The 14,246-nt window shown below is 51.2% G+C and overlaps 1 protein-coding gene across 3 annotated transcripts in view; it reads right to left on the bottom strand.

The window, feature by feature from the left end:
• Positions 1-254: 254 nt before the first annotated feature.
• Positions 255-14,246, bottom strand: part of LGALS12 (galectin 12) — a 33,979-nt gene continuing 19,987 nt past the window's right edge. For 2 of the 3 annotated variants that reach the window (XM_038764963.1, XM_038764961.1), the window contains exons 2-9: positions 10,523-10,611; positions 9,942-10,155; positions 8,094-8,213; positions 6,424-6,462; positions 4,919-4,945; positions 3,624-3,712; positions 3,376-3,526; positions 255-952 (exon numbers count right to left, since the gene is read on the bottom strand). In XM_038764963.1, coding sequence (XP_038620891.1) covers positions 806-952; positions 3,376-3,526; positions 3,624-3,712; positions 4,919-4,945; positions 6,424-6,462; positions 8,094-8,213; positions 9,942-10,155; positions 10,523-10,563 — 828 coding nt within the window. In that variant the 5' untranslated portion in view covers positions 10,564-10,611 and the 3' untranslated portion in view covers positions 255-805. The remainder of the gene's footprint in view (positions 953-3,375; positions 3,527-3,623; positions 3,713-4,918; positions 4,946-6,423; positions 6,463-8,093; positions 8,214-9,941; positions 10,156-10,522; positions 10,612-14,246) is intronic. The other variant, XM_038764962.1, reaches the window with a different exon arrangement.

The raw sequence follows: 14,246 nt of genomic DNA, 5'->3' as shown, positions 1-14,246 counted from the left end.
TCTATCTACTCATTTTGTTTGGTTGTCTGTCTCCCTCTTCTAGACTGTGAGCCCACTGTTGGGTAGGGATCGCCTCTATTGCCAAATTGTACTTTCCAAGCCCTTAGTACAGTCCTCTACACACGCTAAGCGCTCACTAAATATGACTGAATGAATGACCTTGAGCCAGTCACCTGTTTTTTTGGTGCCTCAGTTTCCTCATCTGTAAAATGGGAACCGGATACTTTTTCTCCCTTCCCCTTAGACCATGAGGCCTCTGTGGATCAGAGACTGGGTGTGATTTGATATTCTATTGTATCTATCCCAGTGTCTGGGACAATGATTTATCCATAGTAAGCCCTTAACCGGAGCTGCTACTGTTATTATTTGTATTCAGCCCTGAGCAGATCATGAGAGTTCCAAACTGTAACAGATTTTTAATGTCAAAGGGAAGGCCCAAAGAGGAGCCATCTAGCTGGGGAGCTGATGGCTGCTGGGCCACGAGGGTGGCCTGGGGCAAGGCCTGGAGTTTCAGCTTTCCTCGTTGGATCACAGGGGCGTCCAGGGGTGGGGGCCGAAGACTCTGCTCTCCCCCCCCCGGGTCACAGGAATGGCCAAGGGAGGGGGCTTGAGTGTCCGCTCTCCTCTTTGAGTCACAGGGGCAGCGAGTAGAGCCTCCGCTCTCCCTGTCAGGTCACAGGGGGGCCAACGGCAGGGACTAGAGTCTCCGCTCTCCCTGCTGGGTCACAGGGGCAGGAGTCTCCGCTCTCCTCACTGGGTCACAGGGGTGGCTGATAGGGGATGGGGGCTCAGGAAGGATGCACAGTCAGCACTGGACACTGTAGAGTTCCACGCTTCCACGGATCTGCAGCTCCAAGGGCTGTTGGAGGCCCAGTGGCCCAGGGCTGAACTCCCCCAGGGCATTCCCATTCATCGCCAACCTGCAGCGCCCCTCCTCAGCCAGCAGCAGCACCTAGGGCATAAGAGTGGGGAAAACTGGCCTCAGAGAGCGGCACTGCCTGCCAGGTGGTGCCCCGGGGGCATAGGGGTTCTTGTACTGGAATGCCCTCCCACCTCACACCCGATAATAATAATAATAATGGCATTTACTGAGCACTTACTATGTGCAAAGCACTGTTCTAAGCACTGGGGAGGTTACAAGGTGATCAGGTTGTCCCACGGGGGGCTCACGGTCTTAATCCCCATTTCACAGTTGAGGTCACTGAGGCACAGAGAAGTTAAGTGACTTGCCCAAAGTCACACAGCTGACAATTGGCGGAGCCAGGATTTGAACCCATGACCTCTGACTCCAAAGCCCGGGCTCTTTCCACTGAGCCACACTGCTTCTCTAATTACTCTTGCCCCCTTCAAAGCCTTATTGAAGGCACACCTCCTCCAGTACACTTTCCCTGACAAAGCCCTCCTTTCCTCTTCTCCCACTCCCTTCTGCACTGTCCTGACTTGCTCCCTTAATTCATCTCCCCTCTCAGCCTTACATCCATATCTGTCATTCATTCATTTATATTAATGTCTCCCTCCCCTTCAAGACTGTAAGCTCAATGGGGGCAGGGAATGTGTCTGTTCTATTGTTCTCCCCCAAGCGCGTAGTACAGTGCTCTGTACGCTATGTGAGAGCTCACCTCCTCCAGGAGGCCTTCCTAGACTGGGCCCCCTTTTTCCCCTCCTCCCCTCCCCTTCGCCCCCCCCTCTCTTCCTCTGCCCTATCCCCTTCCCCTCCCCACAGCACTTCTGTATATTTGTACATATTTATTACTCTATTTTATTTATGATGTGTATATATCTATAATTCTATTTATCTATTCTGATGGTATTGACACCTGTCTACCTGACACCAAAGTACACACTATTCCAATAGATACTATTTCCAACTCAGTTCTCTCCTTGGGCAGATAGGCACTGCCCCTGACCAGTCTGGGGCAGAATTTCCACCCCTCCAGGACAGAGCAGGGGAACAAAGCTAAGACTGAAATCACGGAGGAGACTGCCCAGGCACCAGAGGGGCAAACCAGCACAGAACCCCAAAATGAGCCTTGTTTCCCAACACATTCCTCTCCAAAGTACAGAGGAAGTCCCTAACAGGGTTCCGATAATAATAATGATGGTGTTTGTTAAGCGCTTACTATGTGCAAGGCTTTGTTCTAAGCACTGGGGCAGATACAAGATAATTGGGTTGGACACAGCCCCTGTCCCAAATGGGCTCACAGTCCTAATCCCCATTTTATGGGTGAGGGAACTGAAGCCCAGAGAAGTTAAGTGACTTGCCCAAGGCCACTCAGCAGACAAGCGGCAGAGCCGGGATTAGAACTCATGACTTTCTGACTCCCAAGCCCGTGCTCTATCCAGTAGGCCACGTTGCTCCTCACTAGACCACGTTCAGTTCCCAGGAAGGGGCTGGTCAGGGCTGAGTAAAGTGTGGGGGGATTGTCTCCTGTTCCCCACAACAGTCCATCTCAGCATCATTCCCAATTTTTTAAAACTGAGCAGTACTGCTTCTACGTAGAAGTCCACTTAAAATGCCCCATCACCTTGCTACCAGATTCAAGACTCGCCCTTAACTTGATAAGTATAAATTTATATACTTTATATACTTGAGAAGCTGCATGGCCTATTGGATATAGCATGGGCCTGCTGGTCAGAAGGATGTGGGGTTCTAATCCCGGCTCTGCTACTTGTCTGCTGTGACCTTGGGCAAATCACTTCACTTTTCTGGGCCTCAGTTATCTCACCTGTAAAATGGGGATTAAGACAGTGAGCCTCATGTGGGACAGGGATTGTGTCCAACCCGATTACCTTGTAAAAATAATAATAATGATGGTATCTGTTAAGCGCTTACTATGTGCCAAGCATTATTCTAAGCGTTGGGGAAGACACAAGGTAATCAGGTTGTCCCACGTGGAGCTCACAGTCTTAATTCCCATTTTACAAATGAGGGAACTGAGGGACAGAGAAGTGAAGTGACTTGTCCAAAGTCACTCAGCTGACAAGTGGTGGAGCCGAAATTAGAACCCATGACCTCTGACTCCCAAACCCGTGCTCTTTCCACTGAGTGACGCTGCTTCTCTATCCACCCCAGCACTTAGTACAGTCCCTGGCAAGTAGTAAGCACTTAACACATACCACAAGTATTATTATTATTCTCTGGGCCTCAGTTACCTCATCTTTTAAAACGGGGTTTAAGACTGTGAGCCCTCTGTGGGACAGGGACTGGGTCCCACCTGATTATCTTCTATCTACCCCAGCACTTAGAAGAGTGTCTGACACATAGTAAGTGCTTAAATACCATGAGAAAAAAAACCAAAAAAAAAACGAGAGAGCCTCGGCAATAGGCAAACCAGACTGCACCACTCACCAGCCAGCCTGGAGAAAGAGCGTTACCTCAAAGAAGCGCTGGGGATGAAAGATGAAGGGAGCACAGACTCGCTCCTCCTGGCCCTGCGGGGAGGTCCAAGCCAACGTCCGATCTCTGAAGTCTGCTCGTAGCCGCACAGGATGGTGAGCCGTGTCAGCCTGAAGGCTCAGTACAAACCTGCACAATGGGACAGCGGCAGTTGGGGGCTGAGGAAGAGCGAAGCAGGGGATGGGGATGGTCCCTTCCCTCAGTGGGCTCCTCCTCAGATACTCACTCTTTAGGCTCCTGACAGACAAGACCCCGCACAGTTATCACCTGCCCAGACCCCAGGCCATGAGGGAGAAGACAAGAGAACGGCACCTGCTGAGGGGACAAGGAGGGAGAGTTACGGTTAAGATGGCGCCAATCCCAGGGGGTGGGGAGGCAGGTGGCATGGACGGAGCAGGTCAGCCTGGCCCCCCACCCACCTGACTGGCAGAGGTGCACCGAGGCAGGCCTTGGGAAAGGGCTTCCCCTGGCCAGAAAAAGGGCGAAGCTGGGGTTTACCCCGAGCACCGGGGTAATTGGCCCTGCCACGGCAGGGCAGACAGAAGCGTCACCCACACCGGTATTCTGACAACGGTTGGCCCAGAGGAACAGGTGATGGTTGCCATTCCTGAGGCTTATCCTGGTGAGAAAGGAGACACTTCCTGATACCCCTACCTTTCCCCCTAAGGGCTCACTACGGACTGCTCATCCAAGAAATGAGCATCTTGAACCCACTGGCATCCTCTGTCTGCCCAGCTTCCTCGTGTTTGCTGTCTGCCCTGGAGTCCTGAAGGAGAGAGCCAGGGAACTCCAGGGGCAAAGCCGGCCACTTCCTCCCTCCTCCAGCAGCTGCTTGGACCACAAGCCCAGCCCCCTCTTCCACACTGCCAGCACCTGGTTCTTCATCAGAGATGTGGTCATAACGGCCAGCATCTGCACAGCTCTGGGAGCCGGGTTCTCAGATTAGTTCATCCCAAGCCTCTGACAAGACCTCAGAGTTTCCAGTCAGGGCTGAAAAGAACCAAAATGGTGGCTTTCTGCCCCATTGGTTCATTGAAACCTGCCTGCTCCCATTCCTCCTCCCCTCAACATCTCTGCCCTGGTTCCACTCACGAGGAAAGTTGGCAGTTTATCCCCCAGTGGGGCCTAAATGGATTTCACAGAACGCTCAGATCAAAGGGAGTGGCAGCGGTCTTGGCCAAGCAGTAAGAAAGGGGGGCCACATCCAAGGGGGAAGACCCCCATGGCCTTGAAGTGGATAAGCACAGATTACCCACGTGCACACAAGAAGTTGGGCATTGGGGCCTCAACTTCTAGGTCCACCAGACCAAAGAGACCAGAAAGACACCCCTCAAGTCTGACCTGACCGGCCCCTCTTCTCGGAGACCGTGTCCAGCACTCCCTGCCCCCTACACGCTTTCACCCTCCTCCTCCTCCTGCTTCCAGCTTTCTAGAGGGGAAACCAAACCTTCCCTCCACCCACCTCTGCCCCTTCCACAGAATGCAGGAAGGAAGTGCAGGAAGGAAAGGTGCAGGACTCACCAATCTGGGGTTTTTCAACAAGAGAGGCTGCAACAGGAATGGGGAAAAAGCCAGGAGACAGTCAGGATCAGAGAGATGGCACTCCCCCAGCATGGCGGGGCCCACCCCCCTCACCACCAGACCTAGGTATTTGTGTGCTTCAGGTAAGGTCGGGGAGATGCAGACACAAGTGGAGTCTCTGCCCTCATTCCTCCCTGGCACAATTTTTGTGTCCCCCTCCCCGCTATGCAGTGGCAGAGGCCACACTGGAGAGAGGGAAGGGGTACTGCATATGGGAACCCACCCTCTCCTCCATCTCACACAACTACCCCGGCATTCGCCACACTTTCCGGTTCCTTCATCTGTAAAATGAGAATTAAATACCGTTCACCCTCCCACGTAGAGTTTGAGCCCCATGTAGGACATGGACTGTGCCTGACCTGATTATCTACTCCAGCACTGAGTGCAGTGCTTGGCATGTAGTATGTGCTTAGGAGCTCCCACAATTATTACCCTCTGCAGAAACCTGCGCTCATTGTTGTCTCCGAAGCCAGGCAGGGAGGCCCTCCTGGGCACTTGCAAGAGAGAGGATGCCCCCCAACTCCTACCACCAGTAACCCCACCATGGTTCAAGTTGCTGGGCAGCAGCTCTGGAGGTCAAATCACCCATAGGCCCAGGCTGAGTTCTCACAACGAGAAAATGGGGGAGAAAGTTACAGGAGCTCTGCCGGGCCAGGCTCCAGCTCCCTCCTTAGCCACAGAAGCTGGGAGGGAGGAGGCGGCTGGGGCAGAATGGGATTTCTGGCTTGGACAATCCCAGCATGGGCACAATGAGGTGCAAGGTCAGAGCCAGGAGAGGGAGGAGGGGCAAGAAGGGTTGGGGGGGAGGGTTTGAATTAGAGGAGGGAAGGCTTAGCAGCCTGGGGTCCTGTTGGGAGGAAGCCCTGCTCCTCTTCCAGGAGAACACAGTGTGTCCACCGGCTCACAGGTCAAGCTTCCAAGGGGAATCAGGGAATTGCGGGAGGAAGGGGAAGTGTTGCCAGCCTCCAGTGTGGGCTGTGCCCACTTCCCGGCAGGCCAATCGGGATTGGGTCTGCCTCTGGCCTGGAACGCCCTCCCTCTTCATATCCAACAGACAGTTACTCCCCCAACCGTCGAAGCCTTATTGAAGGCACATCTCTCCCAAGAGATCTTCCCTGACTAAGCTTTCATTTATTTTTCTCCCACTCCCTTCTGCATTGGCTCCCTTTATTCACCCCCGCCCCCTCAGCCCCACAGCACTTATGTACCTATCCGTAATTTATTTTTTTATATTAAAGTCTGTCTCCCCCTCTAGACAGTAAGCTAGTTGTGGATAGGGAATGTGTCTGTTATATTGTTATTTTGTACTCTCCCAAGTGCCTAGTACAGTGCTCTGCACACAGTAAGCACTCAATAAATACAACTGATTGATTGATGGTCCCAGCCCCGAAACAACAGCTTTCGAAAGGGTACAAGGGGCTGCCGGGAGCCGCCAGCATACTCACATGTCCAATGGGATAGTCCGGTCTGCTGGCCACAAAAGGCTGCCCATGGAAAAGAGAAAAGCCTGTTTAGAGCCCAGCAGCTTTGCCCTGATAGACTTGCCCTGTCTACCCATCACAATGGCCATCAGCAGGGCAATGGCCTGGCAAGCTCCTCCTGTGGACCCAGACGGTCCTTATTACAGAGCCCTTAATAAATAGCGCTGACTGCCCGAGGGACTGATCGACAGACTGACAGTTCGACCACGGGCTCTGTTCCAACCCATCCCTCCGGCTTCCGGGGACCAGACCCAGCTGGATGTAGCCTGTTCATTCAAGGTACAAGCGATTCCCTTGATGGACTGGGACTACCCCCTTCTCTTCTACCAAGTCCAGTTGGGCAAAGACACCTCCTTGGATATCACCTGGGCCCGTTCCGCCATTTCAGGCCGGAGGGTCTCCAACATGGCAGCTGGGATGTGGTTGCTTCCCACACGTGGTGAATTCCCGGATGCAAGGGAGCGTCCAGGGATTTGCTCAATGGGTACGAGCAGCCGTACACTCTGGGAGTGCTATCCGAGCCCCCTTACCATCTCATCAGACTGGTTAGAACCTAGATATCCCTGAGCTTGTTGTGGGCAGGGAATGTGTCTATCAACTCTGTTATACTGTAGTTCCCCAAGCACTTACTACAGTTCTCTGCATACGGTAAGCACTCAATAAATATGATTGATTTGGCTTGGGCCAGACGGGGTGGGGCCAGTTTGAATGGAGTTAGGAAATCTGGGTGAATAGGATTTCACCCTGCACTTTCCGCTGGTAATTTCGATCCCACACCCGAACCAAAGCAGGAAGTTCTTATCTCCAAACCAGTCCAACTACACTAATCTGCGTGGCTTGAGGGGGGTCAAGGGGTTTCCCTCAGGCTGGAGTTCATGCGAACACCACAAAAACTGCCCGGGCGGTTCAGTCATTTCAGAGGACATCAGAATAGCTCATGGTCTGCTCAGGGGCCAACTAGCAAATCATCAAAAGCCAAATGCTGAAAGGACAAATCAATCATATTTATTGAGCACTTACTGTGTGCAGAGCACTGTAACTAAGCACTAGGGAGAGTACAATAGAGCAGAGTTGGTAGACACATTCCCTGCCCATGGAATAGCTCATGGTCTGCTCAGGGGCCGACTAGCAAATCATCAAAAACCAAATGCTGAAAGGACAAATCAGTCATATTTATTGAGCACTTACTGTGTACAGAGCACTGTAACTAAGCACTAGGGAGAGTACAATAGAGCAGAGTTGGCAGACACATTCCCTGCCCACAATGAGCTTACAGTCTAGAGGACTGTACTCAGTCCTCAACACCGCTTCCTCAACCTTAATCTTAGAGAAGCAGCATTGCCTAGTGGAAGGAGCACGAGCTTGGGAATCGGAGGACTTGGGTTCTAATTCCAGCTCCGCCACTTCTCTGCTGTGTAACCTTGGGCAAGTCACTTAACTTCTCTGAGCCTCATTTCCCTCCTAATTAGACTGTGAGCACCATGATTAGCTTGTATCTACCCCAGGGCTTAGTCCAGTGCTTGGCATGTAGCAAAGCGCTTAAGAAATACCAGTTATGATTATTATGATTGAGATGCTTGGAAACCACATTGTTGACCAGACGCTGCATCGCTTTGGTTCAGAGGGAAAATTACATTGCTGTTCAGGAATCCGACCGCCTTCACCATGATGTCACCAAATACGCCCAGGGTATCCACATGGGGTAGAGGAAGCCGATAGGTGTAGTGTAGAAAGTGCTGGCCATTGACGCTCACCTGGAAAGACACAGATGGCAGAGAAGCAGCGTGGCCTAGTGGAAAGAGCGTGGGCTTGGGAGTCAGAGGACCTGGGTTCTAATCCCGCTCTGCCATTTGTCTGCTGTGTGTGACCTTGGGCAAGTCACTTCAGTTCTCTGTGCCTCAGTTACCTCATCTGTGAAATGGGGATTAAGACGGTGAGCCCTATATGGGACAGGAACTGTGTCTGACCCGATTATCTTGTATCTACCCCAGCGCTTAATACAGTGCCTGGCACATAGTAAGTGCAAGAGGTCATGGGTTTGAATTCCGACGGCCAATTGTCAGCTGTGTGACTTTGGGCAAGTCATTTAACTTCTCTGTGCCTCAGTTCCCTCATCTGTAAAATGGGGACTAAGACTGTGGGCCCCCCGTGGGACAACCTGATCACCTTGTAACCTCCCCAGCACTTAGAACAGTGCTTTGCACATAGTAAGCGCTTAATAAATGCCATCATTATTAAATACCGCAGTTATTATTAGTTTTCCCTTTTCCTGCAGCCCCATCATGTCTCTCCCCCAGTTCCACCTACCCCCCAGCCCCACCTGCCCCCTTAAATAAACACACAAACACACACACACACACACACACACACACACACAGCCTGTAAACGGGAGCAGGGGATTACTGGAATTACATCACTGTAATCCTGACAGCAGGGACCAGCTGACAAAGAGGCGGTCAAGTCAACCACTGGGTTTACTCTTTAAGAAATTTTCCCCTCTTGCCTACTTAGGGAATGCCTTGTTTTGTTTGGAGAAACAGCAAGGCATAGTGACTAAAACCACAGGTCTGGGAGTCCCAGGGTCATGGGTTCTAATCCTGCCTCTGCCACTTGTCTGATGTGTCACCTTGGCAAGTCATTTCACTTCTCTGTGCTGCAGCTACCTCATCTGTAAAATGGGGATTGAGACTGTGAGCCCAGTGGTGGGGACAGGGACTGGGTCTAATGGAATTTGCTTGTACTTACCCCGGAGCTTAGTACAGTGCCTGGCACATAGTAAGTGCAGCACTTGGAACAGTGCTTATCACATAGCGCTTAACAAATACTATTATTATTATTACTATAGTAAGTGCTTAGCAAGTACCATAATTATTATTATTCATTCATTCATTCGTATTTATTGAGCACTTACTGTGTGCAGAGCACTGTACTAAGCGCTTGGGAAGTACAAGTTGGCAACATATAGAGACAGTCCCTACCCAACAGTGGGCTCACAGTCTAGAAATTGTTTTCCAATCCTTGCCTAGAGTTCCTAAGAATGGAAAACCAGACTTCTAAGTCACCTCACTTCATTTTACTAAGCAGTGAAGCAGCGTGGCTCAGTGGAAAGAGCACAGGCTTTGGAGTCAGAGGTCAGGGGCTCGAATCCCGGCTCCACCACATGTCTGCTGTGTGACCTTGGGCAAGTCAATTAACTTCTCTGAGCCTCACTTACCTCATCTGTAAAATGGGGATTAAGACTGTGAGCCCCATGTGGGACAACCTGATCAACTTGTATCCCTCCCAGCACTTAGAACAGTGCTTTGCACATAGTAAGTGCTTAACAAATGCCATTATTATTATTAAGCCAGCTTGCTGGCCATTTGCTAAGGGTCAGGCAATGCCACCTCATGTTTATTGGGAAAGGAGGGCAGAGGGCAGGAGGCAAGAAGCCTCCTGGTTCATAGCAGCTCCCTATGCCCCGCTCTCTCCACCTCACTGACCTTCACTTCTTCCCTTTCAAAGAGGAACAAGAGCAGAAAGCTGGCCCCTCGCTGCAGGCCCAGGCCGGGCCACCTGTCCTCTTGCAGCCACCGGCCCCCGTGAAGGGTGTTACAGACGACGTGGGGCTTAGAGCTGTGGAAACGGGGGTTAAAGTGGATGGCGATGTCCGGCCTGGGCCATAGGCTGCAGCCACACTGAAAGTCGATCTGGAACCTGGTGGGGAGAGGAGAGGGAGGCAGGGAGGTCAGGAGTAGCCCAGGGCCACCTGGCCTGTGGTGGGGTGACCAGAGGGAAAGGGGGAAAGTGGCAGCTTCACAAAGTTGGGCTGGGCCAGAGGACGAGACCCTGCATGGGCCCAGGGGGACCACGAGCGACCCTCCACCCGGCCCCGCCCCCAACTGTGACCTTGGCGTTCTTTTCTGTGAAATGGGGATGGGACCCTTGCTCTCTCCGGGCCACCCTGAGGTGCGGGAAGGAGGGGTGGGATGAATTATGTCAGGCCCCCAACCCTCTGCCCCTTGCAGATGGGGTTTAGGCCTCCCAACCCTACCCACTCCCCAACTCGGCCCTGCCTCTCTACCTGTCCGCTTCGTGAGGGACCGTCCCCTGCATCATCACCATCTTCCCAGCATACAGGCCGCCGAAGATCGTGGTAACGTACGGGATGACCTGCAATGGCCCAGAGAGATGCAGCGTTGGTCCAGCGTTATCCACCCCATGCTGGATGCTGGGCACAGGGCGGGGGACGGTAGAGGCACTTATTCTTATGTATTATTATTAATTAATTAATTAATTAATTCAATCGTATTTATTGAGTGCTAACTGTGTGCAGAGCACTGAACTAAGAGCTTGGGAAGTACAAGTCGGCAACATATAGAGACGGCCCCTCCCCAACAACGGGCTCACAGTCTAGAAGGGGGAGACAGACAACAAAACAAAACAAGTGGCAGGTGTCAAGTCGTCAGAACAAACAGAATTAAAACTAAGTGCACATCATTAACAAAATAAATAGAATAGTAAATATGTACAAGGAAAATAAATAGAGTAATAAATCTGTACAAACATATACACAGGTGCTGTGGGGAGGGGAAGGAGGAAGGGCAGAGTGGGGGCAATGGGGAGGAAGAGAGGAAAAAGTGGGCTAAGTGTGGGAAGGCCTCCTGGAGGAGGTGAGCTCTCAGTAGGGCTTTGAAGGGAGGAAGAGAGCTAGCTTGGCGGATGTGCAAAGGGAGGGCATTCCAAGCCAGGGGAAGGATGTGGGCTGGGGGTTGACAGCGGGACGGGCGAGAACGAAGTCCAGTGAGGAGGTGAGTGGAGGCAGAGGAGTGGAGGGTGCGGGCTGGGCTGGAGAAGGAGAGAAGGGAGGTGAGGTAGGAGGAGGTGAGGGGATGGAGGGCCTTGAAGCCGAGAGTGAGGAGTTTTTGCTTGATTGCTTGAATATTAATGGCATTCGTTAAATACTTACTATGTGTCAAGCACTGTTCTAAGTGCTGGGGTAGATACAGGCTAATCAGGTTCCTAGTCTGTGTCATCTGGAGGGGGAGTGGGATGGTCTGTTATGCTCTGCCAGCTTCCCAGGAACAGATGTACTAACAACTTCCTGCGTTTGCGGGGCAGCATCAACCCCAGGTGATAATAATAATAATAATGGAATTTATTAAGTGCTATGTGTCAAACACTGCGCTAAACACGGGTGTAGATACAAGATAACCAGGTCTCACATTAATAATTAGGGGGCTCACAGCCTAAGTAGGAGGAAGAACAAACAGCCACTGAATTCCCAATTTGCAGATGAAGGAACTACAGCACAGAGAAGTGAAGTGACATGCCCGAGGTCACACAGCAGATAAACTGGGGAGCAGGGATTAAGAACCCAGGTCCTCTGACTCCCAGGCGCATGCTCTTTCCACTAGGCCACACTGCTTCTCATTGGCCTTTTAGACTGTGAGCCCACTGTTGGGTAGGGACTGTCTCTATATGTTGCCAACTTGTACTTCCCAAGTGCTTAGTACAGTGCTCTGCACACAGTAAGTGCTCAATAAATACGATTGATTGATTGGTAATCGGGATGGCCAGGGACTGGGCTAGTCCTTGTAGCTCAAGAATCTGGAATGGGAGTGCAGAGACAGGTTTACATTTCCTCTCCGTGGGGCTTCATCCTCTGGACTGTAAACTCATTGCGGGCAGGGAATATGATGATGATGGTATTTATTAAGCGCTTACTATGTGCCAAGCACCGTTCTAAGCTTTACAAGGTAATCAGGTTGTCCCACGTGGGCTCACAGTCTTAATCCCCATTTTGCAGGTGAGGGAACTGAGGCCCAGAGAAGTTAAGTGACTTGCCCAAAGACACACAGCTGACAAAATGGCAGAGCTGGGATTAGAACCCATGACCTCTAACTCCCAAGCCTGTGATCTTTCTAGTGAGCCACGCTGCTTCTCTAATATGTCGGTTTATTGTTTCTACTGTACTTTTCCAAGTGCTTAGTACCAGTGCTGTGCACACAGTTAAGTGCTCAATAAATGTGACTGACTAAAGTAGAGCATCCCCAGAATTTCCTTCTGATGCTGATAGACTAACCAGAGCCCCAATGAGGGGTCTGCCGGCAGGGAGATGGAAGACTGAGCCCCCCTTTTCCTCTCCTCCTCCCCATCGCCCCCCCACCTCTTTCCCCTCCCCACAGCACCTGTATCTATGTTTGTACAGATTTATTACTTTATTTTTTACTTGTACATCAATCAATCATATTTATTGAGCGCTTACTCTGTGCAGAGCACTGTACTAAGCGCTTGGGAAGTACAAGTTGGCAACATATAGAGATAGTCCCTACCCAACAGTGGGCTCACAGTCTAAAAGGGGGAGACAGAGAACCAAACCAAACATACTAACAAAATAAAATAAATAGAATAGATATGTACAATTAAAATAAATAAATACAGTAATAAATATGTACAAACATATATACATATATTTACTATTCTATTTATTTTGCTAATGACGTGCATTTAGCTTTAATTCTATTTGTTCTGACGACTTGACACCTGTCCACATGTTTTGTTTTGTTGTCTGTCTCCCCCTTCTAGACTGTGAGCCCGTTGGTGGGTAGGGACTGTCTCTATATGTTGCTGACTTGTACTTCCCAAGCGCTTAGTACAGTGCTGTGGACACAGTAAGTGCTCAATAAATAAGATTGAATGAAATAGGAGTCAGGGCGGATGCAGCCTCATTACCTAAGGGCTGACCTCAATGGCTCTGAGGCAGGGGGCAGGGTCTGCTGGTTAGGAGGGACACTAAAGTCAAGGTTGAGAAGGAGGTGTTGACCGAGTACAGTCCTCTAAACTGGGAGCTCCTTTAGACTATGTGCTCGCTGTGGGCAGGGACCTGCATTCCAGTCCCTGCTCCACCACTTGTCTACTGTGTGACCTTGGGTAAGTCACTTAACGTCTCTGTGCCTCAGTTACCTCACCTGTTAAATGGGGAATTAAACTGCGAGCTCTATATGGGATATGGACTGTGTCCAGCCTGACATAGAGAAGCAGCGTGGCTCCATGGAAAGAGCCCAGGCTTGGGAGTCAGAGGTCATGGGTTCTAATCCCAGCTCCTCCAACTGTCAGCTGTGTGACTTTAGCTGAGTCACTTAACTTCTCTGGGCCTCAGTTCCCTCAGCTGTAAAATGGGGATTAAGACTGTGAGCCCCCCGTGGGACAACCCGATCACCTTGTAACCTCCCCAGCGTTTTGCACATAGTAAGCGCTTAACAAATACCATCATTATGATACAAGCAAATTGGGTTGGACGCAGTCCCTGTCCCACAAGGGGCACATCATCTCAATCCCCATTTTCCAGATGAGGTCACTGAGGCCCAGAGAAGTGAAGCGACCCGCCCAAGGTCACACAGCAGACAAGTGGCAGGGCTGGGACTAGAACCCATGACCAGGCCCAGGCTCTATCCACTCTGCCCTGCTGCTCCCCAACTTGTCTGCTTTTAGGCTGTGAGCCCACTCTTGGGTAGGGACTGTCTCTATATGTTGCCAACTTGTACTTCCCAAGCGCTTAGTACAGTGCTCTGCACACAGTAAGTGCTCAATAAATACGATTGATTGAGTGATTGATTGCTGTGTGACCTGGGCAAGTCGCTTTACTTCTCTGTGCCTCAGTGACCTCATCTGTAACATGGGGAAGCAGCGTGGCTCAGTGAATCCTCACACTCTGCCCTCCCCGGGGGCCTGGGGTGGCTAAGACATCTCAGTGTTTCACCAACTGCTTGGGCCCGGGGTTATTACCCTTGAAAGCAGAGCTGAGG

Source organism: Tachyglossus aculeatus, chromosome 22, assembly GCF_015852505.1.
Source record: "Tachyglossus aculeatus isolate mTacAcu1 chromosome 22, mTacAcu1.pri, whole genome shotgun sequence".
Taxonomy (NCBI): Eukaryota; Metazoa; Chordata; class Mammalia; order Monotremata; family Tachyglossidae; genus Tachyglossus; species Tachyglossus aculeatus.
The sequence above is the reverse complement of the archived record's forward strand: the minus strand, read 5'-3'. Positions and strand labels throughout refer to the sequence as shown.